This window comes from Pundamilia nyererei, unplaced genomic scaffold (assembly GCF_000239375.1).
Source record: "Pundamilia nyererei isolate P.nyererei 1_Seehausen unplaced genomic scaffold, PunNye1.0 scaffold00142, whole genome shotgun sequence".
Classification (NCBI taxonomy): Eukaryota; Metazoa; Chordata; class Actinopteri; order Cichliformes; family Cichlidae; genus Pundamilia; species Pundamilia nyererei.
In genome coordinates, this window is record NW_005187543.1 from 1,544,662 (window position 1) to 1,571,589 (window position 26,928).

General features: G+C 40.9%; 1 protein-coding gene across 2 annotated transcripts in view; it reads left to right on the forward strand.

Annotated features, from left to right (window-relative positions):
* prkar1b (protein kinase, cAMP-dependent, regulatory, type I, beta) overlaps positions 1 to 26,928 on the forward strand; it is a 69,529-nt gene that overhangs the window by 35,785 nt on the left and 6,816 nt on the right. For both annotated transcript variants that reach the window (XM_005744377.1, XM_005744378.1), the window contains 5 exons: positions 5,773 to 5,834; positions 10,091 to 10,137; positions 12,775 to 12,933; positions 17,747 to 17,807; positions 19,995 to 20,116. In XM_005744377.1, coding sequence (XP_005744434.1) covers positions 5,773 to 5,834; positions 10,091 to 10,137; positions 12,775 to 12,933; positions 17,747 to 17,807; positions 19,995 to 20,116 — 451 coding nt within the window. The remainder of the gene's footprint in view (positions 1 to 5,772; positions 5,835 to 10,090; positions 10,138 to 12,774; positions 12,934 to 17,746; positions 17,808 to 19,994; positions 20,117 to 26,928) is intronic.

Below are 26,928 nucleotides of genomic sequence, written 5' to 3' on the forward strand. Positions count from 1 at the left end.
TGGATTTTACAGTAGTTTCCTCTGCTGTGTCCTCGTTCTGTAACTGGACTAATGCACAACTTCTGTTATAAAAATGTAGTTTTCAATGGATTGGATCCAAAGCATGAGCAGTGCAGTTGCATGATGGCACTTTGTATATCACATCTTTGTCAAACACTCTGTGTAGTTTGCTCACTAGCCGAGTATGTTTTTGACAGTTCAGAATCAGAAAAGTTTTGCTCTTATAAAGTAACATTGATGTTCAGTTTGTACTTCACCTACACTGTCAATAAATGTCAAATTGTGTAACATGTCTGAAAGTAAAAAGTAAACACAACTAATTTAAATCATGTTGCCTTACCATGGCATTTGAGTACATTTAAATCCACATAAATTGGATTTAGGAGCCTAAATACATGCTTAGACTTTAACAGTCTGTCTTCAACCCCTTCTTTTTTTCTCTGAGGTGGTCCAATCAGTGCAGGGTGCATAAATGACAGTTTCCTTCATCAGCATTTCAGTAAAAGTCTGCAGGTCAACCAGATCACCAGCATAAATGCACTGGCCCTTAGGTGGTTAGATTCTCTAGTGTGTACATACTGGGACACGTTTACGTTTTTAAGCAACAGGATGCATTCACGTTTACACCCCTTGTAAACCTGTGGAGCCAGGTGTGAGTTTAACACAGTGGACTGCCTTGCCTCTGTTGGTTTCCACTATTTAAATTGCACGCTATCTGAGTCTTCAAACCATGTGAATGTGAGACTGCACCAGATCTTTAAAATAAAAATATTAGTCTGTTAAATTGTATGGAGAAATGAAGGTTTTCTCTCCCCTGTCATCTGCCTTTGGCATCCTCCTCTCCCACATTGTTGACCATCCCTAAGTGCTCATTGCCACTAGCCATGACCTGTTATGTCCATGCATGAATGGCTGGGACCACCTCTGTGCTGTGCTGCAAGGTTTCCATGTGTACTCAGGTCCAATCATCCCAGTAGGTGTAAAATGTTGAAAAATAATTGTTAAAATTGCAGTGGAAATGTTCAACATTGCATATAATTTTATGTTTAAGTATTATAGCTTTAAATTTAATATACACTTACATACTATACTACTTATAGTGTAACTTTTATACTATAAATAGAATAAAATCTTTGAGTATGTTTAGCCTGCTCTTGTACTGCCATTCATTACACTTTTGATTTGGTTGGAGGAGATATCTGTGGTTTGTTTTGATCAAATAAGACACAGTTTCCTTAGGAGTCTCAAGGCCAGTGTGAAGAAATTGGCAGCAGCTGGCATGACCTGGTTCTTCCACTTGCTGGTGGTGCTTCGTGATGAATAAGGGAGCGTGCTTGGAGCTTTTATGTCATAAATATTCTCCTTGAATGCTTCATTGCTTTATGATTAATCCTTCCTCATCTCTTCCTTTTTATCTCTCATTCACTCTCTCATACTGTTGCTTGTTGTCAGGGAATGTGCTTTCATGTTGATGTAATTACAGATGAACTGTACTTTTTTTTTAAAGAAGTAATTGTGTCAAAGGTAATGGTAGGAACGCTGGCTGTGTGAGCCTAACATTAAATGTCACAATGCTTAGTCAGCCTCACAGAGCGGTTTTCTAGCTTACCATAGTGTTTATAAAACTTAAATTTTACATGCATATGATCATATTTGTGAATATCCTGCTTTACACATCATCCTGACTGTTGGCTGAGCTGCCAACTCAGAGCAGTTGTGTGTATTATTCTAAGCAACCTGCCCCTTGGTGGCTTAATTTCTGTTGACTAGTATGTACGCAGCATACATTATTTACTTTACTTTGTTGTCCCTGAAGAAGAAATTTGTTCTGGACGCCAAATTGCAGACAGTACAGCCATATAACCTGAATAACGATGTTGACATTGTCTCTGGTGCATTTCCATCTCACTGCTTTCACTTGCATCTTAAAGGCTGTAACATGTCTTACCATAGGAAGTCATTTTTTAACTTTCATTGCCAGTGTACATTTGGTGTCCCCAGATCATTGCTTATATAATGGAAATGATTAGACTCGCAAAACAAAGACTATTGTTCTGGTTTGCCAGAGTCAGCAGTCTGAATTACTATCAACTGTGGCAGTGGAAATTAATCCTTCAAGCACTTACGGCATGAACGCTGCAACAGCCAAACCAGTGGCACATTGCTGCCAAGCTGAGACGCAACTTGGAGCAGGGAAGTTCCCGTATGTGGTGGAGTTGTTGATTATTTCAGATATTGCAAAACCTCTCCTACCCAGACAAAGAGCATACTGGATGGGCTCCCCATTAAGGACTTGTGTAACTCAACATTCTGCGGCCCATTAAGAAACACAAAGACGTGGCGGCATGCCGTGCCCCTAAAGAGGCCTTTGGTGTTAATGGTATAATGGCAGCGCAGTGTGTTGATGTAGTAATGTAAAGATAAGATGTCTGCTGCTGAACAAATAAACATTTGGGCTGTAGAAGAGATTAAAAAAGAGGGAAGAGGAGAGCGAAGAGGGAGTCTGTCATTGTCAACCTGTAAGAACAACAAGCAGTCCAGCTACAACAAGGAGCGCTTAATTTTATTTTATTAATGACTGAATCCCTCCAAGCTAACCACATTTTTATGGGTGTTTGAGAACAATAATAGGCTGTTGCTGAACTTTTGAGGGCATGTCTGAGGGTGAAGGAGCGTAAAAGCTTTTCCTGTCACAACTGCATGTACAGTACACAGTACATGCATGAATTCACATGCTCAATGTGCGTACATGTTGCAACCTTTCACATTCAGCGCAACACAGCTTAATGCAGGCTGTTAGATAAAAGCGCTGATCTGTTGGCCTTAGCGGTTCCTGCTTTGAACTTGAACTGCTGCTTTATTTTTATGCTCACATTATTCCACAGGTGTCATCTCCACCTGCTTCTGGCACTACAAACAGACACATATGGGCAATGTGCCATCCATGTGATGTCAGCTGCACATGACTTGTGTGTGTGTGTGTGTGTGTGTGTTTGGACATATGGTAAAAATTCAGATGAGATCAAACTAATGTGACAGTGTTACCAGCGTAATTAACATCTGGGTTTTTACATGAATGAAATTTTTGGTCTGTTTTAACACTGTACACATGGACGAGTGAATGATTATCCATGTGTGTGTGTTTTAAGGAAGAATCTCCACATAGCTCAACCATGACAGAAGCTTTGTCTCCCTCCATTGGGTGGAGGTGAGCTTCCTAGGCCCGTCACAGTCTACAGGGTCTCTTTCTGCCTCTTTCTCCTTCTATCTGTCTCTGTCAGAACAGCACACTCATTGTTAGTGGGGTTGCTCTGCCTTTTCATAAGGTCAGAGGGGCTACAGGTAGCGGAAAGGACAAGATTAATCACTTCATTTGAGACATGCAGAGAGGGGGTGATAGACCGAGAGATGGGGAAATGGGTGGGGCAGCAAGAGAAATACAAGGAAGAAAGGGGTAACTGAGATGGGAGATGTAGAGAAAAACCGAGCAGGAACCGACATGGACGAAGAAAGGGAAAGAGAGACGGGTAGAGACAAGGGGAAGTAATTACCTCCATATGCATCTTTGTTGCGCTCACTGATGCATGTACTGAGTGGATGGAGAGAGGCGGTCAAGTGTAATTAGGTAAACTCAAGTTTACTGCCTTTGATCCTCTTGCTGTGGCAGTGTGGGCCAGTCTTGCCCATCCTCCTTAGCCGTGCCCCGTGTGATCAACAACGCATCACCACCACCACAGCTGAATGTAACCATGATGCCACTTATGTGCCTAGTTTTGTCAAAACTTAAAAAGTTCTGAGTTTTGAGTACTTCCAGCACTTTCTCCATGTTTTCTCACTTAATGCCTCTAAATTGGTCTACACTGTTAAACCTGGCATTTTCCAAAGTAATTATTTTCATAAGCCACACAATATAAATTGCACATAACCTCAAACCAACTTCTCAAAAGCTCCCTGAATAAACACAGTCCACGCCAAGCACAGGTGGCCACAGATGCAAAGAGAGTTGAGGGCACTCGTGCAGATGTTGACTGACTAATCATCATCATCAAAGTGTTTGAGCGAGCGTGTCACGTCACAGTGCCAGTATGCAAGTGTTCATCAGAAAATATGTTGTTGCATTGTTGTATCAGTGGGCAAATTGCACAACTGTGTGGCATCCTTTAGTTGTGCGTGCAGACTTCAAAGAGTAAGTGTGTTATTTGAATGTGTGCTTGTGTGTGCTGCTTGTCCTCAAGTATGCGTGAGTCAGTGGCCAGCTGCAATGCACCGAGCCTACCTGTGGGTGAAGTTGGCCCAAATCCATCTTCTTAAGTCTGCTTTTTATTCAGTGTCACATAACAAATACCAGCCAGGTCCATTCACTTCCAAACCACTCAATAACATCCTCAGATCTCTCCTCAACACCTGTTGACCTACGTTACTTTCTTTTTTCTTCTTAAAATGGCAAAGTTTATGCAAAGCAACATTTTTAAATGTTTGTAGTGTGCTGTAAGTTTGGCTGTGTAAGCCTTTTCATTTCCAAGTACTACGTAGTCTTGTGCACTGTTAGGAGTGCACACTTATTCAACACCCACACATCATTTTGCGCAAACCTGTGTGTTTTCATAGGCAGTGTTCCACTCAGATGCAGACAGACTGGCTCAAGTGCACACATTCAGTGACACATACACACACACACAGGCTCACACACACAAACATAACTGAGAATGGGCTCTGACTTGTCCCACATTCACTCAGCAGGTCTTGTATGTCTTTGATATGCCTGACCCTCTTTTATTGTTTTCTTTTTTTCCCTATGTTTCTCTATGAGAGGGGTGGTATGCAACTGATTAGATAGATAAATATACCCCGAAGGTGTGAGGCAGGCAGAGAGGAGGAGAGGAAGGATACTTAGTTTTCTCTTGTCCCAACACATCCCAGCAGTGGAGCTTTTGCGGCTTCATGCATTTAAACAGCCTGATTAGCAACAGTCTAACAGGCGCTTTCCCTGGTGGGCTGAAACAGAAATTAAGTGCTTAGACACAGCCATCACTTTGTTTGTTTTCTCAGTGCCTCTAAAGGAAGATACACTCTGAGATATGGGCTTTGATCATGGGCTGAAACAAAACAGTCATTGTTAAGCCTGCGCACAGTACCGGTCCAATGTAAAGAGGCACATGGGGCTGAAATGTTTTAATTCTTATATGTGATGATAATATTCTGATGTGTTTAGTATTTCTACTTAACAAAAATAAACACCAGTAGTAACAGAGTAGTAACAATGGCAATGAACAATTTCAGAAATGGAGAGTGAAAAAAAGTACAATATTGTAGACTGATGATAAAATAAACTGTGGTCGGTTTGTTGGACTAAACTGTGTGTTATAACTGGCATAAATGTGTTCTTTATGATGGCACTAAGTAGAAATAATGGATGTGTGGCTGGATATGGATGAGGACAAAGAAATCAGTTGTGTACACATTCAGATTCATGTGTCTTGTGCAAGCTTCTCCCTCTCTCTCTCTCTCTCTCTCTGTGTTTGAGTGTGTATCGGGGTCACCCAGAGTTCCCATGCTTGTCTCTTTGGCCTTTTCTGCCTGTTGATCGAGTTTGCAAAGTGATGATGGCTGCTGTCTTTCCCATAATGCCAGTCCTACACAAAAAGTCTTGTGTTTACTGTATATTTGTGCATGAAACTCAGCAAACAATTCAGAAAACTGGTGGAATAATGTAGCATAATAGCAGGTATGCGTTAATAACTCTCTCTCTTTTCCTTTCTCTTTGTCTTCCAGTGACATATTTGATGCCATGTTCCCGGTCACCCATATTGCAGGGGAAACAGTTATCCAGCAAGGTCTGTATGAATATTTGTTGAGATGAAGATTAAAGTCAGCCTGCTGAGCAAAATCCACCTTGGTTTACGTACTTAATTATAGCAGGAATATGTTACTGTTTATTTTCCTCTGGTGAACAAAAACAATCCTTAAATTCTAATCAAAAAGATTCACTTTGAAACCTAAATGGTTTTTAGCGTCATAACTTGCACTCAGAGGTGCTCCTCTCAACAAGGTTCTGGAAGCATTCCTCAGAGATTTGGGGACATACTGACATGATGGCATCACACAGTTGCTGCAGATTGTCAGCCATGTTTAAAATCTCCCATGACAACACATCTGAAAGGTGTGCTACTGTTCTGACCCTAAATTCTGACCCTGCTGCTGTGTGTCACAGCAGAGATCAGTAGTCATCAGACCAGGTAACATTTTTTATAATCTTCTGTTTTTGTTGAGCCTGTGGTAATTGTAGCCTCAGTTTCCTCTGCTGTTGTAGTCCATCATAGAGGCTCTTCTGCATACTTTTGTTGTAACGAGCGGTTATTTGAGTTACCATTGCCTTCCCATCACCTTGAAGCAGTCTAGCAATTCTCCTCTAATCTCTGGCATCAGCAAGGCATTTTCAACTGCTGCTCACACATCATAGATGGTTCTGCAGGAAAATTCCAGTAGATCTGCAGTCTTAGACCACCCTAAGCAGATGGACAGGTATACCTGATAAATGTGTATTATGACCATGTGTATCTATTCACAATCTGTAAAAGGTCTGAAAAGAGAAGCCAGTGCAAAGGTGCCTCAAGCCTACATTCTTTCTAATGGCCAGCAGTGGTATAGAACACTTGTATAGAAGTCCATGGAAAGAACACCCTTAATGCTCACTTGACCTTTGACCTTAGTAAACACTTATCTAATGTATTTCTTAGTCTTACTGAATGATGTTCATTTCATTCATTCTGGTCCCAAGTACAGTAGAAATGATAATGGAACAGGCTGTGCTTCAGGGTGGCGTTACCTTGCACTCTCAAATTCAACTCTTGCTTGTTATATCTGGTTTCAAAGCACTAGAATTATAACAGCCAAAACGCTCAGCTCGAGGCTTCAAGATTAACCATTTGGTGATGTCATAGTGGTTGTAGCCATCTTTGACACGCTGGAATGCTCTGCCATGGTCAGGAGTTACATCGTCTTGATGGACTTAGCCACTTTAATGGAAAGGAAACAATTAAAGTGCTATTCTCACTGATTACCTTCGATGACTTTATCTTAAAGAATACTACAATTGTGCTGCAACCCCTGTTTTTTTTTCCTCTGCCACTCCTACATTCCCTCCTGTTTCCTCTCATTGCCTCACTCAAACATTCCCCTCAGTCTGCACCAGATGCCAGGTCTTTCTCCTCTGCCTAACTGCAGTCATCAAAACCTTTAGTCTAGGCATCCCTGGACTTTGACAGAACACAGATCAGCAGGTCCAGACTGTATTTTTCCAGCGCTCCTCCACACAAGCTCCTATCAAACACAGAAGTGGACACATTTAATCACATATTTAAAACACTGAAAACAAACATTCTCTCACACAAATTCCCAGTTCTAGATAATATTATGTTCACACCTGCTCAGAAAAACATAGTTTACATGTGTGGAGCATGCCTTACAAACACACACTCATACAGACACTAGGTGCAGGAAAACTGTCAGTGTTAGACAAACACTCCCTCAGTCTCTCCCACCTTCTCTTAAGACAGCATCCAGGAGTATATCAGTCCTAATTTGGTGATAATAAGTCTAGCTAACTTTTCTGGGGGCCCTAGTCCCAGACAGTCCATTGTTATATACACTATAGAGTGTGGTATACACTATATGCAGTGCTGATGTCATTGCTAACGTCTGGAGTACTGTACACCATCAAGAAACCAACCACGCCACTGACCACTCACACACTATTTAGACACAGCTGGGAGTTATTGACTGTAAGGTTTGAGTGGGATTTAAACAGGAGGTGATTTACTGTATTATAACATGCAAAATGTAGCATAGAGCTATTTTCATTGTAATATATTGCTTATAGAGAAGTTCATCCGCTGTTCCTGACATAAACTGTTTCAATTAATAGTAATAAGATGTTTTCAGCGCTGATTCTTGTTCTGTTTGTCAGCAAGATTATGCAAAGACTATAATGAAACTTTGCATAAAAGTAGAAGTCGATCAAAGAAAGATGGCATTAAAATTAGAATCAAATCCAGATCACTTTCTTTAAAAATGCAGAATAGCAGTATTGCCCTTGGTGCCCTACTAATTTTATATGAGGGAAAAAATATTCGAAGATGAAATCAGCTTGATGATGGACATGTTTACTTTAATGCTGACATTGTGTTTACAAAGCACCTGAGAGACTGAGGATGCAACCAGCGTTGTCCTTTTCGAGTCGCAGCATAACACCTAAAATAGCTTGTATTGAAACAAAGCCTGTGTGTGTGAGTGTGTCTCTGTGTGTGCGCATTATGGTCAAATATTTGCTTGCACTCACAGAGGGATTGGAAATGATGCAAAACAAAGGATTGGGCACCAAAGTGATAAAAGACAGGAAGAGCAGGAGAAAAGAAAGACACAGTGAGAGGGAACTGAAAGACCGATAGATGAGATGAAAGAGAGAGACAGAGACAGACAGAGGGAGATAGCCAAGGGCCAGGTTGCAGCAGGTTGTGAGTAGGTGTATGTATGTGTATGTGTGTGTCTGAGGTTTCCACTGGGACAGACCTTCAGATAGACAAGGAGCGTTTTGTGTGACAAATAGAGCTGTATGATTAACGAGCCCCCTCCACTCAGTATTAATTAGCCGTGTGAACTCCTGTGAACTTTACTCACGGGGTGCTCTAAGCCTTTCAACTCTTTAGGTGAACATGCACACAGAAACACAAGCACACACACACATACAAGCTCACTTTGTATCTGCTAAATGCACACAAATGCATTCTTGTGTCATCAGGACTCATGCATCATTACCTGTATGTACCTCTGAATGGATTTGCATTTGCAGTTTGGAGTTGTGGGGAGAGATTTGCGCTGCTCATGTTTGTGGCTGTCAGTCCTTTTTAATAATTTCCCCTGAACCCTATGTAATGGATAGCATAATTAAAGGAACACTTGCCATTTTTTAGCCTTATCTCCAGACTAGATGCTTTTAACGGACATTAACCATCCGGATCCCATGACTCGCTTCGAGGGTTATTGTTCGCTTTGAAATCCCACCACACTTATGTCAGTGACACAACATCAGACCAGACAGCACATTTAGTTCCAAGCTTTGTAAATATAACAAGCGGTATTCTTTAATATAAGGAACTAAATAAATTAAGCTGCTGCCTGTGGTTGGTTGCTATACTATGGATCTCTGTTCTTTACACTTCAGAAGGATCTAGCTATGCATGCTCAGACACTTTGGTTTCAGAGCTTGCATTATTAAGCCACCCAAGAACCAGTAATGAACACTGCTGCAGTTGCACTCTTCTGCTTGTGAGAGCCTTATATCACAAATATATTGGCGGGCCCAGTGAAATATGCGTTCTGGAGAAGGCAGTAGCACTTTTGACGCTGGGTGTGCCCTGAAGCTTGAAGTAGGTAATTTATGAAGATCTGAACAAAAATAACATCCAGACAAGAAACCCAACAGTTTCTTTTTTTTTTGTTGTTGTTGTTTCTTTGGCTTTTCGGAGAGGGCCCAGAACCAAACAGAGACATTCCAGTATTCACAAATCCCCAAAGTTTCTCAAATTATTTGTGTGAATTGGCTTCAAAAATACTTTAATCCCATAATGCTTCAATTTTAGTTTAAAGGTTCTTGATGGAGTTTTTAAACCTCTTTGAACACTACTTTTTTATGAATATGCTCTCTTTTTCTTTATTTGTGTTCATGCACAAGGACGCTCACAAGCGAAGTGTCACACTTAATTGCAGGGGACGATAATGATGATAGAGATGGAGAGAAGATTGCATGCTAGTAAGCAGTTTTAAGAGGCTTATCTTTTTTTTTTTAATGAAGCAATGTGTTTGTTTGGCCTCAAGGATACATTCTGTGAAGAACATAACTAGATTTGTTTACAAGAAAACATTATAGGGACACCTTTTACTGGTTAAAAAGTCCACATTTGAGAAATAAACAGGAGGTGAAAGTAAAAGGGGAAAAAAGCAAGTAAAGGAAGCTTTCTAAATGGTTTAAAGCTAGCAGGTATTGATGTCTTATCTGTGCTCACCTGTGTTTCTCCTCCTTTCTCCCCTCTAGGTGATGAAGGAGACAACTTCTATGTGATTGACCAAGGCGAAGTGGACGTAAGTGGGTCAGAGCACATTTAGAGTACACTCTTACTTGTACTTTGAATGAGTCAAAGCAAAATATTTAAATTAAAGGGGATTCCAGTATGGTTTTATTTACTGTCTCATGCGTAGTCTATAAGAAGGATTGTGACTCAGTAGAAAAACCCAGCCTTCTTCACTCACGTAGAGATAAAATTTCCTTCTAACAATGGGCAGGTTGTAGGATTGCCCCTATGTTTTGTTCTCTTCAAAGGTCTCTTCCACTCTGATGACAATCTGTGCACTGCTATAGATTTGAACTGGCTGTGAGAGGCACACAAACTGAGAGATCTTTTGTCTTAGCAAGCCTGACACAGAGCGATAGAGTTAAATGGAGGGAGATAAAACAGAAGCTAGTTAAACAGGAAGTGACCTTATCAGCTTACAACAGTGAGCACAGAGACAGTGGGCAAGAGGAGAGAAGCAGGTTGGCAAGCTTGGCTGAAGTTTGACCCACCTGAGCAGGAAGAAGTAAGTGTAGGAGTAGTGAGATGGTGCCTTGATAGAAAGATGGTGTAGCAATGAACCCTCAGAAAGTGAATTGTCAAATATCATTTGATAAGTTGCGGGGCTATTTTTAGATTCCTGTGTAAGAGTAAGGATCCATGGTTGTTTATGTAGTTCAAGATTATATTCACGTTAGATGCAAAGATAGTTGGTAATATCTGGAAAAACTCAAAAATCTGTCTACAACAATCAAGACAAAGTTTGCCTGTTTAATCTTATAAAGTTCCCTCTTCTCAAAATTTCTTAATTCTGATCTGATCTAAGTCCACATCTGCATCTGCTCAGTCTGTGCATCTTTTTTTGTTCTGCCGGAGGTCGTCTCCTCTGGACTGACACCACACGCTCCAAAAGCCAGGACCCTGTCACCCTGCACTCCTACCCTCAACCTCACCCCTGTCCAAACCTAGTGTTCATTTGTGTCGCCTTCACCTCATCACCATCGTGCCATCCACCCCTCTATCTCTACAGACAGCTGCTGCCTCCCAGCCAAAGCCCAGGCGCTAAACTGCTTCAAGATCAGTGCCGAGGTTATTAAAGTGTGGAGATGTCTCTCATTAAGCTGGGGTGTAAATCTGCCAGCATCCCATAAACTGCCTGAACGCTGACAACCACTGCCACTACTGTAAACACCCCTCCATGTCTGCACTCAAATCTGCTCACTTACGGCCTGTATTTATATGCGTGCACCGCTAAAGAAATTACAGCTTTCATGCCAAAATGTAAGATGATCTTATCAGGGCAAAGAAATGGTAGCTATAATTAAATATTGATAGTTGTTTAATCACAATTATTTGGGTAATCGTTGAAATTACTTACCTTAACAGTCATTTTAAAGGAAAGCTTATTTTATTTTTTATAGTGGATTTGGCAATGAAATTAATTACATCATGCCAAACAGATGCAGATTTTTTGCTGCACCTACCTGTATGGGCAGCAGGCTTGTGCAGAGAAACAAACTCATGACTCATCTAACCCTTCCAGTAAATTTGATTCATTGGTTCTTTAATTATTCACAGGCACATGCGATTTGCTCTTGAAAATTCACTTATTGTGAGAGACAGCATACAGCATGTTAATCAAGACTTTTCTGTTCTGTCATCTCAGCCCCGACTGGGAGTAACTTCACTCTTGCTCCCGTTCAAGTATTAAAGCAGCTCTGTCTATCCAGGATTTGCAACAGAGTGTTCATGAAACTTTATGACACCACATGTACAAAAGTGAGGATGAAACAGTGACTCATAGGTCAGGAGATACCTGAGGACTGGACTGTTAAAAAGCCTGTATGCTACCTGTATGCTCTGATGTAACTCTTTCTCAGCGTTCATTTAATTGCTCTTCTAGGCTTGACGTAACCAAAGTCAGCACTCTGCATCTCTTTGAAGCCCTGCCACTGTATAGTGAAGGATGAGTCCCCTGTGGTCTACTCAGAGCATGAATAATGGCCTGCAACAATTCTGGCAATTCACAACAACCACCAGAGAGGAATAAACCCTGCTTCCCTCTGCCTCTCTCTGTGTTATTAAGTCAACAAGATAGTGGATAGTGTGTCGACAGCTGAAACCGTAACAGCCCTAGAGACAGCCTGAATGAGTCTCACTGAGGTTGCATTGTCTGTAGAGCTACAGTGGTTGATCTCAGTAGAGCTGTGCATGTGTGTTCCTGCACATGTAAGTGATGAAGCATCATGAGAATGTGTGTTTCAGATGACACACAGCCCGAACAAATCCACACAGCTTTCCGACCTCCCATCACTTCCAAATCACAGGGATGACTCTTAACAAGACAAGACAAAGAAAATAAAAGGGATTGATGGAGAGATGGTAGGGATAGAGGGCATTTTAGAGGGTCTCATCTGAGGGCTTAGTGGGGATCAAATACTTAGGGACAAGCCTAGTGAGAAAATCAAACAGCCCGGAAACTGAAGGGGGATGGGGGAATGGTGGGCCAAGTGTTGGATAAAGTGTCTTTGGATGGGTAGCTGAAATAGCAGAAAGTTTTAAATTCCTACCTCAAAACAGCTGTACCCAGAAAATGTTTGTATTCTTCAGAAGCATCTCATCTTATATATGACCCTCTTTATAAATTTTGCTTTTGTTCTGTCTGCAGGTGTATGTGAATGGTGAGTGGGTGACCAGTATCGGAGAAGGAGGTAGTTTTGGAGAGCTGGCCCTCATCTACGGGACTCCTAGAGCTGCCACCGTCAAGGCCAAAACAGACCTGAAACTGTGGGGCATCGACAGAGACAGCTACCGACGCATCCTCATGGTATGAACTTCGTCATGATGACTCTCAGTATTTCTGTAAACTCCATGGTAACAATATGCAAGAGGCTGGTTTGTAGCAACCATACATTGCAAAACTTGATGGGTAAATTGCTTCCACTGTGCACACATCAGTACAGCTGTATATTTTTTTCCGTGGCTGTACTGTGGTGGTGTAGGTTCAGAAAAGCTTCCAACCTGCTGATGATTGTAGATTAGCTGTAGATGTAGATGTGCGAATGTACGGTTGTCTGTCTTTCTTTGCGTTTCCCTGTGATGGAGTCGGATCTGCCTTGGCTGTGCACTGCCTCTTGCTCTACATCAGCTGGGATAGGCTTCAGCTCTCCTTCTTCCCCTAGTTAGATAAGCGGCAAAGAAACAGGTTGGAGAACTGAATATCTTCTTTCTTGTGAGTGAAATTACAGTATGACAGTTTTGGGACACAAAGTGCTTGCTGTGGTTCTTCATAGTGTAATGCTTTACACATTTGACTAACAAGCTAAAGACACTTGGTTTGATCACACAGCCCTTAAGGGTTGTGGTTAGGCCGGCTAGCCAGTGCAAAAACTCTGCCAAATCAAACATATGCAGCTGATAGGGTGACCCCCTTTTGTATAAGGGAGCAGCCAAAAGTTTCTTCTTCTTTACGTGTTACTCTCTTGATTACTAAAATAGATATACTGGCTACCTATAAATGTATGCATTTGAGCACTATGGAAATTTCTGTATTATATAATTAAAGAGGAATGCTATTACTCCGTTTTGGGCATTTTAACAGTAGTAGACAAATAACCAAATGGGTTCTAGGTCTGTAGAGCTTGTTATTTGTAGGTAGGTAGGTATTTAAATATATTTAACCCATGAATTGGAAAAGATATGCTATCATAATTTTATGGTATATTTGAAAATATTAAACATTAAAACAACTCCACACTATGACACTGTAGACAAATAATATCTACATCCCATTAGTAGGCTCTCTACGGTCATCAATCACAGTCCTTTGCTTGCAGTATTTCCTCCCAGTCAACCACTTAAGGCTCCTTAAGCACTTAAAACATTTGCTTTCTTTTTTATACTCTAAATACGCTTTAACACACAGAGGAGTGTATCCTCCCATTTTAATGCGTCTACATCTCTTCTTAGATGAAGAAAGCCAAATGAGGGGAGGGAGTGAGAAGAGGAGTAAAAAAAGTCAATATTAATGCCTCCTCTTGCACTTCCCACTCTGGGAGCTTATCTAGCAGGAATGTCGAAATGTTTAAACTGGAAACACAAGGAACTGTGCCCTTGCCCTCATCTTTGCTCATAAGTACACACGCGCACAGATTGGTTGTTATTAGAATGACTAAATATTGTCCATGTGTGTGTCTGTGCCCAGCTAAACACTTCCTCAAATGTTCCTAATACCATATTCCGAATAAATTAGAGAGTTCCCATTTAACTTTTCAAACTACCTCTTGCATTTAAGCCTTGGCCAACTGAAAGTTCAGTTCAGTGTAAAACCAGCAGAGATTGAAGCAGGTTTGTTTTCGGACCTTTCAGCTCAGAGTAAAGTTGGCATTGACCTACACAGCACTCATGTCACCTCTTAAGCGCATAGTTAAACTAAGGGCACAGTCCGCCCTGGTAACCTTTCTTTGAGAGGATTCTCCTTGTCTTACACATTTCATTCCTTCGTTGCTTCCAGCAGCAGCTGCAGGAGGGGAGACGGGGTGAAACAGAATTCAATTATGTGAACCTGTAGTTAATTATTGCTGTCAATGATTTGTAAAGCTGTTTTTACAAAGTGTGGTATTCTGGCAAGGACTTAGGCCAACGAGTGAGCTTTCTCTCTGAGTGTAAATGTGTGTGTGTGTGGTGTGTTTCCCAGCGAAAAATATGCTGAGCGCCTGTGTCTGCAGCTAGTTAGCTGGAAGCTCATAAGGTGCATTGCCACTGCCATCAGGTTCATTGTTCTCACATCTGCTTTCCTGTCCCGAGTCTGCTGTGTCTCCAAATCTTAAAAATGATTATGTGTAATTTAAATTACACATAATTTACATTTACAGTCACTAGTTCATTCCATTTCAAGACACATTATTTTGAACAATTATAGCAACAGTTGCATGTTGCATGCAGTTGCATGTTGCAGGCCATGGAATACCAGGTAATCTCAGTGCCAGCCCACTCAGCTGATACCCATCTATGCTTTCAGTTAGGCAGATCTCATGTTTAGCTTCTTCATCCTGCACACAGCATGCTAGAAGTTACTGAACACTGCAAATCACTTTGCAACCCACCTAAATCTCAGCTCCTGCTTTTTATGCCATTTCTGACTTTTTTGCACTTAAGTGGCTCTAACTGCATTAGGTTTTTGAATAACCGTCTATATTTGATCCTTAAACTGAATATTAATTTCAACGGATCAAAGTGAAATTCAAAACCAATCAAGCCACATTTATGTGATTTTTAAACTGCATCGTGCGCAGTCTCCTCCCCAGTTAGTGATCCACCAGAAATGTAAATTTTGTAACCAGTTGATCATCCAAGTCACTTAGACCTTTAAAATGGTAAATGGATCAATCAGGAATAAATTTAATATTTTTGAAGAACTATTTGGTTAAAAAAAAGATACTTTAAATCTCAGAACTTTGATAATTTACTATTTTAGTTCTCTAAAAAGTGCTTCTTCTTACTTCTTATATACTTCATATATTTCATATAAAACCTTTAAGATGAGCAGAAATTATTTATAGGTGCCTTTGATGAATTTACTTGTAGATATTTCTCCTTACACCATGCCCAGTGGAAAATAATGACACGCGCACAAGTCATTATATCACAGTTTGTTTATAGTACGGCCATGATTTTATCATGTAGAGCCAAAGAGCCTCTCACTACACCACCCACCCTACCAGCTTCCTTATCAGGGTGTACATTGAGTAAACAGTGTAATGCCATTCCCTGTGATAACCACACTGTTTCTATTGTGTTACTGCCATTTATACAATACCTTCCTTGTTGTGTCATCTTGGTATTTAAACACACATAGCTACAGACAAAGCCGTTAACAAACCGACAGACAACCGTCAACAAACAGAACATGAGACGAAAGGAAACAAGGAGAAATTATACAGAGAAATGAGAGGGGATGTGTGCATGGCGGGTTGGTGGTGTATGTTTTTCCACATTGGACAGAGATGAAGGTGATGGAGATGGGGTGTAAGGTACAGTTGGTTTAGTCTGGCTTCACGCCACACCTCAAGTCTTTGATGACTCTCCCTCAAAGACTGAACAGACACAGAGGCTGGTTCATCTTTTAGCCACAGGAGGAGTGAACACTGGGGCCAACAGGAGCAGAAGAGTTTTATACATGAAACATGTGCTCAGGCCCTCCCAAGTAGACAAGATAAAACAGAAGACAAAGAGAAAAAAGATGTTCACCAACAAAATAACTGACAACTTGAAATTTTAGAAATAGAAATTTGGAAACGCATCATTTTCATTCCTTCCACCGCAGCGAGCCTCTTTGAAACCCTGCGATGTTACTCCGGCCCACCCATAGGTTCCTACTGCACTCGTATAAATCACATCTACTGTATTGTAATGTAATTTCATGTACACATGTTAAGCCTTTAAGCCTTGCAAGGCTGTCTGATTAGCTCTATGGGGAGACATTCAAATCTGAAGACCAACTTAACATCTCTGTGTAAGCTGGAGTGTGCGTGTGTGCGGTGTGTGTTAGAGGTAGAGCGTACATGCGTTACTGTTTGTATTTGCTTGCTTAACGAGCAAGTTTCATCTCTGCGGAGACGGCAGCAAAACATAAGTGGCAGAACTAAAAACAGACTGCACGCTCTGCCTGCACACACTGACGACACACATGCACACAGACACACAACTCAAATCATTTATCCAGGAGGGAGGCAGCGCAGGCTAGAATTCCTTTAATCAAGTTGTTTACGATTCTGACTTTGACATTGGCTCACTTGGGAACATTTTCTCCCCTTTTAAGACAAAATGTGAAATTATATGAAATTAGAGGCAGCAGCGGGTCTCAGGCACTTATGCACTAAAGACACCCCAAGCCTCAATATATCATTTCCATATGCAAAGGCAGGGCGGACAAGATCGTCTCTCCTCACTCGCTTTTACTCTCTTCATGCTCCCACTCCCTCTGAGTGGTTCTGTGCAGTGAAGGAGAAATGCAGCGAGGGAAGGGGTCCTCTGGGTCTAGACTTGTCAGGAAGCACCTGATTTTCATGGCAGAGGCAGAATGGGGGAAAGTCCCCTGCCTGGTGGGTGGGGTGGGCCACACACACACACACACACACACACAGACATACACGTATCAGAAACACATTACATACACCTGCATAACCATGACTCCATGAACTGTCATCTATTCATCACAGATTTAAAAAAAGAAATGTGTATTCATGTTTTAATATTTTGGCAGTATTCATATGTAATATTTGGAGTTTTTTTTTTAAAGGTTGGCTGTGGAATGAGAAACATGCAACCCTTTGGATGCTCTATGTTAAAAGGTGCAGATTTTCAGGCTCTTTCCGATATTTGCACCCCAAAGAAATACATTTTTCACAGTTGAAAAACTTTGTCGAAGCAAAGTTGCTGTGCTTTTAACTTTGGTCATTAATAAAGGAGTGAAAAAAAATTAAACAAATTAAAAGTTTTAAAGAGTTTCTGATTAATGAGAGTGATCTCTTGGTTTTGGGATAAAAATCAAACTTATGACCAATTGGTGTGCATTAATACCATAGTATTACAACAACTTCCTTAAATGGTAAATGTGTTTGCTTTTGTGTGTGTTACAGGGCAGCACACTGAGAAAGAGAAAGATGTATGAAGAGTTCCTGAGCAAAGTCTCCATTCTTGGTAAGTCTGTGTGTTAAATATAATATAGACAAGACGTGCAGCATGTTGTTACTGGTGACTATAATGAATTCTTTTACACTTTGTTAATCAATTTGTGACTATGCCGAAGGATATGAGTGTGTTTATACATATTTATGCATTCATTTTACACAGGTCAAAGAGTTGAGAGTGCAGAAAGTTACTTATATACTGTAGATTAATCCACATCAACACAGGCGCACGCTGTCACACCACAAGGCCCATAGCTGAGTGAGGTCTGTGTGTACAGTCTTAATCTTCTCACACTGTTCATGCTAAAGCCAGTCACACTATGCAATGTGTGCAATGTCTCCATGTGGACAATTAAGGAATAGTGAGTTGAGATAAGCCTCTCTTTGCGGCTGGAATTTGGATAACCAGCCTGCACAGGCAATTTGGTTTTCAGGGATGGCGAATGAGATTCATTCAGATTTTGAAAACGAGTTGCAATTGGAGCTGACATCTCATCCCTTTCCACTTGATTGTGTATGTGGTGTATAAAGCAAGGCCATGCCCTCTGTACAGAGTTATTAGCTGGCTGAGTAAACACATACACTCAATCCTGGTCTTAGGAGGATGTCTTTGCGAGGTCCGCTCTCTTTTCATTCAGCTCTTTTCTTTCACAGCTCTCTTTTTGACAGCCTTGTCGAGGCCTGTATTCAGACAGCACCCTCCTGCTTTTCCTCTCCTCATTCGCTTTGCTCGGCCCCTTTGAATTGGAGGAGGAGTAGGAGGCGGGGGTGTTTTTGTTTGTCTTTGATTTTTGAGATAGCCACGAAATTGGGTACAAGCCCTTGATGTCATGGAGTGAAGGGAGTAAAAAAACACAACCTGTTGTTTGTCGTACACACACACACACACAGGCCCTAGCATATCCACGGGCAATTCCCTGCGCGTCTACCATGTATGTGTGTAGCATGGTGCTCCAAGTGGTTGCAAGTTCTGTGAAGCATGAAATGTAGGTTCTTTAGTCGGCACATTTGTGTATCATGTTACTGCGCTAGTTGTTAGGGTTCACCTCTATAGGACCTGCTGCCTTTAACTGACAGCCAGAAAGAAGACATCCATCTGGGTCCAGCAGACACCTCGGCCCCACTGGCGGGGGACACTGGACACCTCCAAACCGGCAGGCTTACCTTAACTAATCCTAAGTGCACACACACAAATAGACACACTGGGATCAGTTACTGAGCACATCAGGGACAAAGAGAGTGCTGTAGTTTTACACCTCTAACTCATGTCTGAGTCAAATCAAAACATTGAATCTTTTAGACAAAGCTAAGGATGAGCAGTGCTTTCACTGCAGCAAAGTCACATTCCACGTGTTGGTGTAGCTGCTTTTAAGGCAACAATAATCTGCTCCATTTTTAAAGGATTAGCCGATTCGGTAACCAATGTCTGAATGGAGATGTTTACTTAGTAGCGGGTCCTGTTTCTTTAAGTATCATTTCATCTGAATTGCCTAAAAATCCTTTGGTTTAAGCATTTTTCCCAGTGAGATGTATGACTGTGTTTTTGGTTTCTAGAAATATCTCAGGCTAACCACGTCACTGTTGCTGTGGTTGGATAATCGTAAAGACTATCTGACTCGCTCAGAACAAACCTAGAAAGATGCTGTAAAATGTTTTTAGCAGAACTCCTTCACATATCTTGACCTTTACTTCTGTCTGATCTTTAAAATTATATAAAAGTGAAAAAAATATTTTAAATATATCATTTTAATAGTTATTAAAGCATTGCTGCTTAAATCGAAATCATATTTATTAGTATATTTGGTTATATTTCAGATAATTTCACTGATGAAGTTAGACTGTAGCTATGAGATCATATTTTGCAACCATAGAACGGAAGTGGTGGAAAGGAACTTGATCGCACCACTTGAACTTGATTGGAGTATAATCAACACAATCCAGAGTGAGTACAACAAAGTTTTAGGAGTCAGTTTTAAGGTGTTTGAGATCCATGAAATTAGGGAGGAGACAGAGGGGCTGATACAACGGTTCCTCTTAAATTACTGGATTGTAATAAGTGTTCCTACCAGCTTACTGAACAAGGGAAGCCTCTATCTACAGGCCATGAAACAGTAATCCACATTGTATGTGCATCTACTACTGATCAATGTAAATAAGACTGTCTTTTCAGTAATCTGTATTTGCTGTCCTTTCACAGAATCTTTGGATAAATGGGAGCGCCTGACTGTGGCCGATGCCCTGGAGCCTGTTCAGTTTGAGGATGGAGAGAAGATAGTGGTGCAGGGAGAACCTGGTGATGACTTCTTCATCATAACAGAGGTAAAGTCTGTGAAGAATATGATGTTTTACAAAGCACTGGAAGCATGTCTCTGTGTGTGAAAGAGACAAGTTTGATGATGGAGTTTAACCTAGTTCCAACACAGAGCATAAAGCTGATTTTTTTGCACATTGAGTGCTTTAGAAAAAGCATTAAAATCACCAGAATTACAGTGTATGTAGTGGTTTCCTATTACTGTCACATTTCCTGTAAGCTGTAGATGTTGACATACCGGGGCCTAAAATCGTGTGCATGTCATCAGAGTCATCAAGGGGGGCACTAGGGTTGATGTAAATGTCATCATACAGAGACGTTGGTGGGCTGTTTGCTGACATTGCAACTGATCCCAGTTTATTGCCACCAGCAGACAGAGTACCCAGTGCTCCCCTGCCCCAGCCTGCAAACACACAGAACCTGTGCAAAGAATGGCTCCCTCACACTGGAGGCTTTGTGGAACCGAGGCCCCTGGTGTGACTTCATGAAGGGCCCCCTGCCTGTCATCCTAACGCACTTTTTATTAACTCCATACTTATTCGGCTTTCACCAGCATCGAGTCAAAAGGGGCATCTAAAGGGGGTTGGCGCACAATCTGCTGTGGTTGTGTCCTTATTTTCAGACCTGCTCGTGGGTTAGTCAGTCTTCTTCAGAGTGTCATTCTTTCTGTCACTTACTAAGTTTACCCAACTTACTCGTTTCATGTCCATCGATAATAGGAGCAGTACACTGGTTACAGGGGATTGAAATGGCTAAGCTAGAGGTACTTCTTTATCCGGGTTGGTTAATGATGTATCAGCCTTTATCCCTATTTTGGCTCACACAGATTCCCTGCGCCCCTGCAGTACAACACTCTTCTTCATCCTTCTTTTTTATCTGCATTTTTATGCTCCTCACTATGCCCCTCTTAACACATATAATATACATTCATTTTCCAGTTATTTGAAATGTTCTTTTGGCTTTTATCCAGCTCAGTAAATTTGCACGTCAGCCGTTAATGCTCCGAAGGAGATGGGTTAGCAAAGTGTAGCACTCATGGTCACGCTTACATCAGTCTCACTTGCTGAATTTCAAACTTTAGTATATACAAAGAAAGCCTGAAGACAGCCGAACTACAGCTCTAACAGAGCTTAACCAGGGAGGATATGCTGTCAAAAAATGTGCATAAAATTAATATACTAGTGATATTAGAGCTGTTTAGATTTCCTCCAAGTATAGCAACAAAATGTAACTTTTGTAACAAGCGATGTTTACAGGACATTGTTCAAAATCCTAAAACTACTTGAACTACTTGTCATATCAGACCAAATAAGGTTGTAGCATCACTAAAGGCTTTTTATATTTCCTATGAACTTTCCTCACAGATGCTTATACTTTTCACTTGTAGGAAAAACACTGTTTTATGTCTTGTTTAAAGAAATGGCAGCCCCCGGGTACTGATATAGCTCATGAAGTGGTGCAGGTGACCCATACGCTGTGAGGCTGTTACACGTTCAAATCTACTGCTCTCTCTCTTGCCTTTTCCGTCTTTGCACCACTGTCCTATTTCAATAAATGCTAAAAAGCTGCTCCACATTAAAGCTGAAGATCTTTGACGTTGTAAATGACCTCTGGAACTCCAGGAATTTGTAATAACTGACAGCGAATGTCAGTGGTCTCAGTCCTGTACGACAATGCCAGGATTATCGATAATTTGTAATGCAAAAATTACCCGCACAAATTCCGTATTGCTACTGTTAACCTGTATTTTATCAAATAAAGAGGTCATACTATTAGGTCTTTGAAAATTGGCATCTTGGTGATTTTTATAGAGGGTTTCAACAGACTCAACCACTTTTATGTTGCATCCTGTGAATCTAGTTTGGTGTGAGGCTCCTGATGTCAATCAGTTTGAGCTCATCACATCCAATGCATATATGCTGCACAAAACACAGAAATTAAACTGGAATTTTTTAAATTGCATGGAATTTATTGGTAATACTTTGAAAATATAGACCTGTACATATAGACTGCACTGTATATATTTGACATACACCTCACATTATCTTGTCTATTATCGCAGTGCTGCTCTAAGTCTAAAGTCTTTCAGAAGCCAATTTGCGCAGGAAATGCAAAAGACACAACTATGCATGTGTGACTCATCAATCTGAGACTTTGTACATCCCAAAGAGGAAAAACAAAATAGCAAAATATGTAGAGGAATGTGGGGGGGGATAGCAGGATGGAGAGATGGAGGAGGAAGAGGAAAAGGAAGAGAGATACAGGAATCCACTTTTACAGGCAAGCAGCCCATTGGAGGCAGCTGTCTAGGTCTATGTGAATGTGTCACAATGCGAGACTCATCATTTTACATGCAGGCAGCCACACGCAGCACTGAGGAAGGGGGACCAACACTTTCTAGAATGTGTATATATTTGAACCTAAATACTGCTTTCTCTTTAATCCCATCACCCCAGCAGCAGCTTGTCTCTTTCTTTAACCCCGTTTCCCTTTCTTCTGTCTATTTTCCCCTTTGTGTCTAAGCTCTCACCCCCTCTTTTCCTCCCTCCCTCCCGCTTGCTCCCCATCTCTCGTGCTGCAGAGCCTGACTTTCCCAGAGCAGGGCGGACTGTGGTGGAATGTGTGTTGCTGACTTTCACACAGGGTCAGGAGCCCTCCTGGGAGGGAGACGAGAGAGACAGACAGAGGGATGAGTCAAAGAGGGCAGGGACATATGGGTTGTGAGGAGGTTGATTCAAAAAGGACCACATGTAAAGAGTTAGAGGACTTTGCGAGCGCGTGTTACAGTAAGATTAGCCTCTCGCTGTGCACTTCTTGTGATTCTTTTTATTTCTTTGCTCTGTGCTTTGCTTAGTTAGTTACTCTTTTTTCTTTTTTTTCTTAGTTGCCCACCGTGCCTCTTTTTTCTGTCTCCTTTCACTGTCTTTTGTTGTTTTGTGTGGTTTTGGTAGATGAAGCCAAAGACAAACCCCACAATCACAAATTACATGCTCCTGATGGGGAAGATTAACTAAAAGGAGGTATGGAGACATCACTTTCTCTTCCTTCTGGGTGAAATGGGGCCCTAATGAAAAGTGACATGTTTACATTTTTTTTTCTCACACTGTACAAACAAGCCTTTACAAGCTCCAGGGGCCACAGAGACTCAGCCTCACCTTCCCTTACGTCAACCCTCTCTGCCTTTTCCACCGTTTGCTCTCTTCTTAAGGGCTCTACTCACCTAATGTGCAGACTCTTATTTTCTCCATGCCATTCAGTCAAGCCTTTGAGAAAAAGGGCCAGTTAAAGATTAAGATGCATTATGTGTTGCCACTTAACTATAAACAGATGTGGGAAAAGTTACAGTTTGTCAAGTCAAAATCAGTGTTTTCAGTCTTTAACAAGTCGTTTGCACCTTTTACACTGTGATATTTCAAGATTTCACAGTATGCTACTGCTAAGTATTAACTAGAAATAACATGTGCGTGTGGGTTTTTTTTTTTTAATGCCAAATAATTAGTAGCATAACTTGCGCTTTCCCAGGCAGTAATGCAAAACTGTAACAGCAAACAATCTTAGGTAGAGGGAAAAGGCTACCCGAAAAGCTATTCAGTGCACTCCTGAATCAATGCAATCTAATCAATTCATAAGATTTATCTTTACATGAGATAACTGGAATTGTAAGGTTGACATGTTGAATAATATCATGTTTATTATTGGTGTTTAATTTTTATCTAGAAGGTCACTCAGAGTACATCCTCTGGAAAAGCCAGTGTCCATCTTTTAAATTCTTAATGAAAGCGATGCAGATGTTCACCCAAGCACCACTCCACCACCTTTCATGAAATTAGTTTTTGAATAACAAACAGATGAACAGCTCTGATCATATACCAATCACATACCTTTGTAAAAGGAATTATTATGTCACTTTATGCCAAAAAGATGACGTCCAGCTGAGGTTACGAATGTCAGAAGTCTAGCTGAAGTCTTGTTTTTGTCATTGTAAAATTATGTAGCACTTTTCTACTCTGTGCACTCAAAGGGCTTTCTTGCCACAAACCTCATTCTTATACACAAACACACACGCATTTATAAAAATGCCGTTTTTTTCTCTGCCGAAACACTTTTAATCTAACTTCCACAGCCTACTGAAGTCAGATGTCTCTGCTGCTTCCCACCTTTTTAAAACTGGGTGATGACTCTTGAAGAACGTATCATCCTCTCCGCTGATGTGTTCTTCCAGTCATCTTCCAGTCATCAGTGTAAATGGACGTCTCCCATTTGTTCTTTGACCACACACAGAACGAATCATTTCTCAGGAGTTTACAGGTTCCCTGTGGGTCCCACAGATGGTATGTCCTCTGTGGATTGTCTGCAGAATATCTCCCGGTACTCGCGTGTAACCTGCTTGTTTTTTGCTGAAATGCAATTTAGCTAATGGAGATTAATATTGCTTTTATAGAATGAAGATCAGTGCGGTTGATCTGAGTGAAAACAAACAGGTAAAGATTAACGGGCCTCATTAGATTTGAACCATTTTGAGTCATTTTATGTTCAAATAAGAGCCCCTCAGGCTGTTAGATGCAAATCTTGTGAGAAACACTGTTGTCCTACCGTATGTTGAGCAAGTGATCTATGCGTGTGTGCTGGCGTTTGAATGAGAAGGTGCAGACTCTGCTGATGCTGGGTGGTCTCGTGAACAGACAGACTCGGGATATCACCTTTCTCCATTTCTGGCTGTGCCTCTCTTTCTGCGAGCATGTTCAAATTGTTGTCATTTCTTTCATGCAAGATGCTACATTTTAACTTGTCACTACAAGCTGGTGCACTTTCTATGTGGCATGTTTGTTTAAAGTGTGTATACACAGAAATGGATGCAACTGTGACCGGTCCTTAAAATACGTCCAAAAATCATCTGATACTTCTTATTTAAGTTGAGGGCTGAAAGTGGCTCACACGAATCCTTTCTTTGTCTCTCTACTACTTGTTTGTATTCATGTTCATTCATTCATATTCTCTGTTAGTGTTTCTCGCTCTGGCTGACCTCGTCTGCTGTCTTTTGTTGTTACCGGTCTCAGTCTCCCTGAGGCGGGGAGGGGAGGCTCTCTGATGTTTATAAAACAAAATATCTGAGGAGCAGAGCGCTACCCTTGGGGTGGTACAGTGTGAGATGGTTATCGGGACCACACTGGATGAGGCCTGTTCACCAGTGAACTACTGTACTGGCAGCGCTGCACTGTCTCACACACTTTGTTTGGACATGAATAGAAAGAAGAGGTTGTAAACACTCGCGTCTGTGCCTCGTCCACCTCATTCTCTCTCCATTCACATCTTACTGTTTTGGGCTCTCAAACCACAACACTCGAAATTTGCGAGCGAATTTGCAGAGACAGAAGTTTCAACAAAACGTGACAAAAAGTGCAGTGGAAACAAGACTAACAATGGTGATACAAGCGACCTATTAGTCACTCTACTTACGCTCCATTGGAGAGAAGAAAAATATCAAAAAGATGAAAACATCAGATATCTGTGGGCTGAAACACTAGCAGTTTATCTTAATACTCTTATCTCTGTAATGGCAGTAGTGGTCGCTGTTTTTTGTAAAATGGTTAATGGTTAGATGAAAACCGATGGGGGGTGTTAAGACGAGAAAAGTGTTCATTATATTTTTGGAAACATTTTTATACCTTGCATGAAATTAGGCAGAGTATAACAACAGACATAAAAGAAATGTGAATATTTATGTAGCACTTTTCTTGCAGTGTTACAAAGAGTTTAACAACTGAAAAGTTTTTTTTACAATATAAAAAGAACTGTGATCAGCATAAATGCAAATATGCAAAATACATTTGCTAAAAGAGCCTTTTAAGATGTAAAAAGCCTGATAGAGCTAATTCTGCTAATGCAATTCTTTGTGTAGATGGTGTGGCTGTATACGCTGCAGTTTACAAACCCTCGTCATCTTTATACATGTGCACAATGTGGCTTAAATGTCACAGAGGTTAATGTGCCATGAAAGCCAGCTTGGTCACATAGCAGCATTTTAGTCAACCACAAAGGCAAACTGTGAAGTACCAGCTTTTCCTATGCTGCATGCCCATGAGGAGATGAGCCGCAGCCTGCCACAGCATTAGGATTCAGAGCGGCAGACAGAAATACTTACCTCCACGCAGTGGCTACTCTTTTATTTATCAATATGTCTAATCAGATAAATTTGATTTAGCAGTCAAGCGATTATAATTAAGTAAGTAAGCATAAGCACTTTCCAGTAGCTTACCATTTGAACTTGATCGAATCAAATTCTTTACTTCAAAGTTCAGTTAAAGTGCACGACTACAACAGGAAAGAAAATATATCATTAAGAGCTTTAACTGTTAAGACATTTGCCCATAGCGACGTACAAGTTCAGACCAGGATCTGCTTTTGCTGTTTATTTTGGACGGGACTTCCACAGTAAGCAGTAAATAACTTTGCACAGTAAGGAGTAAGGCCAAGTTTGATAGGGTCATCATCAAAGGCTGCTCCTATAATACTTCTCATTTTTTTGAAGCAAGCCTGACGGAAAACAAATATCTTTTAATTTTGGCAGAAATAAGCTTGTTTCCAAAAAACTGAGTGCACTAAAAGCAAAAATGTTATAAAACCTCAGTGTTTGAATGAAAAAAACAAGGGTCTCAGATAGAGCTGGGCGATATGAGATTTTTTCATATCACGATATGTTTTTTTCATTTCAGGCGATAACGATATCTATCACGATATAAGCCAAATAACTATATTTGTAAGATTTAAATGTGCCGTTGCTCACAAGTAAAATGTGAAATAATCAGCAGCTTGTTTTGAT